The 584-nt window shown below is 36.6% G+C and overlaps 1 protein-coding gene across 1 annotated transcript; it reads left to right on the plus strand.

Annotated features, from left to right (window-relative positions):
• Positions 1–386: 386 nt before the first annotated feature.
• M421DRAFT_38918 (uncharacterized protein) lies at positions 387–584 on the plus strand (the record flags this gene model as incomplete). Its single annotated transcript, XM_033589961.1, is given in 2 exon segments — positions 387–463; positions 482–584. Coding segments are annotated over 2 exon segments (180 nt in total), but the record flags the coding sequence as incomplete, so codon positions are not given.

Genomic DNA, 584 nt, shown 5'->3' on the forward strand with positions numbered 1-584 from the left:
CTAAGTACCTTAGCTTTATTATTAAAGCAGGTAAGGGGATCTAGATAGATCTAGGAAAAGTTACTACTATTAAGGCCTAGGAACCCCTAAAATTAGTAAAAGGGATATAGAGCTTCCTAGGGTTTACTAACTTCTATTAATAGTTTGTTAGTAACTTCTCCTTAATAGCAGAACTACTAACTTAGTTAACAGGGAAGAATTTAGTGTTTAAGTAGGGGAAGCCTTAATAATTAGCCTTTAAGGCTATAAAGATAGTATTTATCCTAGAACCTGCGCTGTTAAACTTTAACAAGGACCTAAAGATAATCCTAGAGTGTAACGCCTCTAGATAGGCCACTAGGGGAGTACTGTCGCAGTACAGGACTAATAGCGTCCTATAGACTGTTGCATACTTCTCCACAAAAAACACAAAGGCCAAGGTAAACTACACTATCTACAACAAGGAGATGCTGGCAGTTATTAAGTGCCTCTAGGAATAGAGCACTAAGCTAAGATCTATAAAACACTTTATAGTTATTACTAACTACAAGAATCTAGAGTACTTCTGCAAAACAAGGTTGCTGTTAGAAAGGCACATTAGGTAG

The sequence above is a fragment of the Didymella exigua genome (genome assembly GCF_010094145.1).
Source record: "Didymella exigua CBS 183.55 unplaced genomic scaffold M421scaffold_57, whole genome shotgun sequence".
Taxonomy (NCBI): domain Eukaryota; kingdom Fungi; phylum Ascomycota; class Dothideomycetes; order Pleosporales; family Didymellaceae; genus Didymella; species Didymella exigua.